Source organism: Hevea brasiliensis, chromosome 10 (genome assembly GCF_030052815.1).
Source record: "Hevea brasiliensis isolate MT/VB/25A 57/8 chromosome 10, ASM3005281v1, whole genome shotgun sequence".
NCBI classification, from domain to species: domain Eukaryota; kingdom Viridiplantae; phylum Streptophyta; class Magnoliopsida; order Malpighiales; family Euphorbiaceae; genus Hevea; species Hevea brasiliensis.
Genome location: NC_079502.1, coordinates 31634686 through 31639091, shown reverse-complemented (window position 1 = coordinate 31639091; position 4406 = coordinate 31634686). Strand labels below are relative to the sequence as shown.

The following is a 4406-nucleotide window of genomic DNA, read 5'->3' as shown; positions in this document are numbered from 1 at the left end:
GATTTTACTGTGTAAAATTTGAAAGTTGAAGAGATTTTATGTTACATTTTAAAGTTGAAGAACTACAATGTTATAACCATAAAAGTTCAAGGACAGTTGTTAAAATTTATCCAAATTTTGTTTATAATTAATTTTTAATATTGATGATGCCACAATGAAATTAAAAGAAGGTTCCTATAATAGCAAATTCTTTAGAAATAATGATTTATAAGAAAATATGCAAACCTGCCATCCATCATTTCTCGTAGGTTTGAAGCCCATGGTGAAATAAATCGTACATTACATGAACAAATTACAAGTTAAAGCATTCAAATTCTAAAATCTACCAATTTATTGCCTATTATTGTACACAAAGTGCAGTTCTGTGAGATTCAGACTGCTAATTGATTAACTAACAGTGAAACAAAGACTGCACCACTTAACTGATTTGGTACTCTCCACTTGCCTGGACCTCCTTGACCCTCTTGTCATATTCATCTTCATCATCTATTTCATCTTCATCCACTTCTTCATCTATTTCTTCATTCTCTTCATCGTGTGCTCCCCAACAGAAGCCCTTAACAGGCACAGATGATTGTGGTCGGTTTTTCCCCTCAGACACAATTTTCATAATCTCCTCCTCACTCTGAGCAGAGTAGCTCAGGTTATCTCTCTGATAATAAATGGCTTGGCTTGACTCTGTCAGTTCCTTGGGCAAATTCTTTAAGAACCATGGGTGGCTTTTGATCTCTTTAATAGTGATTCTCTGCAATAAAAATAATATGAATTGATTTGCAAATGGACATATGGTGACGTAATAGTGTCATGTCGCTCAATTGCAATATGTTAAACCAGAATAAAGACATACTCTGAAAGGATTCGCAACAAATATGTGAGAGAGAAGGTGTCTGCAGTCCTGAGACACATGAACATAGTCGGGGATTTTGTACTGTACAGCCATTATTTTCTGCAGAAGAAATGGAGGAAATTATTATGGAAACAAAGAACTCATGGATCCTTTGAATCCAAATTCAGAAAAGGGAATATATGACCTGAATTGTTTTCCTAAAATTCTTAGGATCATCTTGATCTTCAAAAGGGTAGGCTCCCACCAGCATCACATAGAGTGTAACACCACATGACCATACATCTGCCAACTAGACACAAGAAATATAAAGGGTGAAAAAAAAAAACAAACTATATGTGAACTAAAAAATTACATGTTTAAAATGAACCTTTTCCTTAGTTAATGTCAAAGTGAAATGAATCAGAAAAAATATTCTCAAAGCAATATGTGGAGCGCTTCATTTCATCAAATTCTTAACCACAAGAAAAAAAAAAAAAAAAAAGGCAAGGCCAAGTAAATCAATGTTAGAAAGGTTTATTTTAAATATTTTCTTCTTCTTCTTCATTATTATTTAAAGAATTCGAGGAGGGCGAATCATCATTACTGAGATTTAAGTACCTTGGCACCCGAGTTGATCATAGAGTATTTCTTTTGCTCCTTAAAAAACTCTAATCTAAAAAAACTCTAATCTAACTTGTGACAGCAAGGAAAATGGTTGTTGCAACTAATTATATCGACTAAAGTCAGTAGTGAAGCTGAAGTGCCAATATCTAAGTTATTGAATAGTTAGTTCTTATACAGAACTTAGTGGCCTATTGGTCAACACTTAGCAAGCCTTTACTTGAAGCAAGCCACATAACTTAGCTGTTTCTCAATAATTGAAAGAATCAAATAAAAGGATGGGTAACAAATGGAAGTGAAGTGTTGAAGAAACTAATGCACATGTAATGCTTTTAAGAGATAGTATGACCCATATTGAACAATCAATAGGATGACTCATTTGGTCTCTCAGTAATTGAGGGTATAATGGTGTATGGCCATATATATGTATATTAAAAAAAGCAACAGGATAGACAAAAACATTGGACTTGCGAGTGCACTGAAGTTTACACTAGAAAATGACAAAAGCCCCAGTAAGTGCCAAATTTGACCATCTCCATATAGAACGAATGGGTTCACCGTACTCATCATATACCATTGTGCCCATTATTAATATTTGTATGCTAACTAGATATAATGCCCATCCTTCAAGATGGCACAACCTTACGATACACTCAACTTTTCAGAATAAAGAAGATTGATTAAAAAAAAAAAAAAAGAAAGAAACACAGAAAACCCACCTTGCCATCATATTCTCGCCGAGAGAGAACCTCTGGTGCTATGTATGCGGGAGTTCCTACAGTTGATTTTGGCCTCGAATGCAGCAACGATGACTACAACATATACCAATTTGACAGCCAAATATCATTTAAAAAAAAAAAAAGAAAAAAACACAATGGCATATGATATCATGAACCAAGGTGAGACAAACATATGGTGGGAAGTACTTATTAAAGTATTATGGGCACATATATATGAATGGTGTTGTGGTAATAACGAATAAAGTGTGTTTTATTGCCTAACCTTAGAGTATCCAAAATCACATATTTTTAAGCGAGGGGCAGGACTTCCATCTAACAGTGTATTTTCCAGTTTCAAATCTCTATGGCAGATTTGCTGTTATATAACCAAAAAACACCAAAACAATCATCAGTGTTAATTGCAATAATTTCTTGGATCAAAGAGAGAGAATTGTTGCAATTATAATTTATAACTTTGATATTTGATTATACCCTGAAGTGACAATAATCCACACCAGAAATCAGCTGCTGAAAGAAATATCTAGCCTGAACAATTGAGAAAAAAGAAAAGAAAAGGAAAAAAAAAAAAAAAACTATTGTTAAATGCTGGAATTAAAACAAAAGAAATGAGATTGAGAGAGAGAGAGAGAGAGAGAGAGAGTTAACCTCATCTTCACTAAATCTACCAGCACTACAGATTCTGTCAAATAGTTCTCCGCCAGCTGCATACTCCATTACGATGGCTAAATGAGTGGGAGTCAAAACCACCTGCAAAATAATTAACAAATTAAATCTAATAGACTAATAGCCTTACCAAACCCACATCATATAATTTTGGAAAGATAAATGTATGCACTTGCCTCCTTGAAACGGATTATATTCGGATGCCTCAGTGATCTGTGATTTATGATCTCTCTTGCCACATTCTCATCTATCTGTAAGACACCAGTAACAGAAAAAAAAAATAACAAGAAAAATCTCTATATTCCTTCTGGGTAGCTCGTGGAACGACAAGAAAAGCAGAAAGCAGAAATTTTAAATTTCAGGTTGCTTGTTTGTTTGTCTACAAGGAATAGGGACCCAGATATAAAACTCAATTTCAATTCAGATAATCCTTCTGCTTGGACTAGACCTAATTAATATTACAAAAATCTGCATTTTCCAGTAATTTATAACTATGTAACATTTTGAGGAAAACCCCCAAGACAAAAACAAAAAGAGAAGTCCCAAAAAGTAACTTTCCCAGGAACCAAACAGAAAAAAAAAAAAGAAAAAAAAAACAATAATTATGAAATGACAGCGAACCTTATGACCTCGCTCGATGTATTTCATAGCAACAAGCTCTTTGGTTTCCTTGTGCCTCAAAAGCCTTGCTACCCCAAAATTCCCAGCTCCCAAATCCTTCACCAGCTCATATTTATCCATATTCTCCATACACCACCGCTTCTTCCTGGGCTTAAAACTATAAGACTAAGAAATCTTGTGTGCTAAATATAGGATCTCAGTAGAGTTCTACTCAAAATGAGTATCCAAAAACTCATGCAGCTTCTCTTTCTTCCTTGAAAAACTGAAACTACACATGTAGGATCGGAATCTATATATTTATAAACACGCCTAGACAGAGTTGGATAGCTGGAAACTATGAGCGAGAAAGTTTAAAATGTTGGAGAAGGAGAGTTATAGCACATGGAGGGGGTGATAAAATATTTTGAAGCGTATAATTTGTTGTAACATTTTAATATTAAATATTATAATTAATTAAATATATTTATTTTTATTAAATAAAATTTTTCATTAAAAATCTTAGAAAAATTCAGACTATACAAGACCATTACATCTCTTAAATACACTCACCCTAACACTTGACATGTTAAGTAAAAAATGACACAATATTAAAAAAAATAAAATAAAAAACTTCAATTAAATATATTTATTAAAATAATTGAAATTTTTTTATTTATTAAATAATTTATTTGTCAAATTTAACTTAAAGTAATTTATATTTTTATTAAATTTTTATATATCAAAATGCTTTTCATTATTCTTACATAATGCTAAATAATTAAGAAAAAAAATTTGTTTACCAGATATATGTTATTTACTTAATAAGTGTTAGGTCCTTCAATTTCCTTAAAAAAAAAAAAAATCTATCTCTTAAAAAATATTTTTATATGAAGCTTTGAATGCTATCACTAGTGTAGAGTTGGCTCAAATCCGAACCAGACTACAATTGAAAAAAA

General features: G+C 32.3%; 1 protein-coding gene across 1 annotated transcript; it reads right to left on the bottom strand.

The window, feature by feature from the left end:
• Positions 1 to 216: 216 nt before the first annotated feature.
• Positions 217 to 3857, bottom strand: LOC110648526 (serine/threonine-protein kinase SAPK7). The gene is made up of 9 exons (XM_021802795.2): positions 3472 to 3857; positions 3027 to 3101; positions 2833 to 2934; positions 2659 to 2712; positions 2450 to 2542; positions 2167 to 2259; positions 1032 to 1136; positions 848 to 946; positions 217 to 745 (listed from the first exon to the last, which is right to left on the bottom strand). The coding sequence occupies exons 1-9, from the start codon at positions 3598 to 3600 to the stop codon at positions 419 to 421; spliced, it is 1077 nt and encodes a 358-aa protein (XP_021658487.2). The 5' UTR covers positions 3601 to 3857; the 3' UTR covers positions 217 to 418.
• Positions 3858 to 4406: the final 549 nt, after the last annotated feature.

Bases quoted from the DNA above. Each gene is read 5' to 3' on its own strand.
- LOC110648526 (XM_021802795.2), bottom strand. From the start codon at position 3,600: ATGGAGAATATGGATAAATATGAGCTGGTGAAGGATTTGGGAGCTGGG. The intron at 3,102-3,471 runs GTTCGCTGTCAT...GGTGTCTTACAG, and splicing joins ACATCGAGCGAGGTCATAAG to ATAGATGAGAATGTGGCAAG. The intron at 2,260-2,449 runs GTTAGGCAATAA...TATATGTTGTAG, and splicing joins GTGATTTTGGATACTCTAAG to TCATCGTTGCTGCATTCGAG.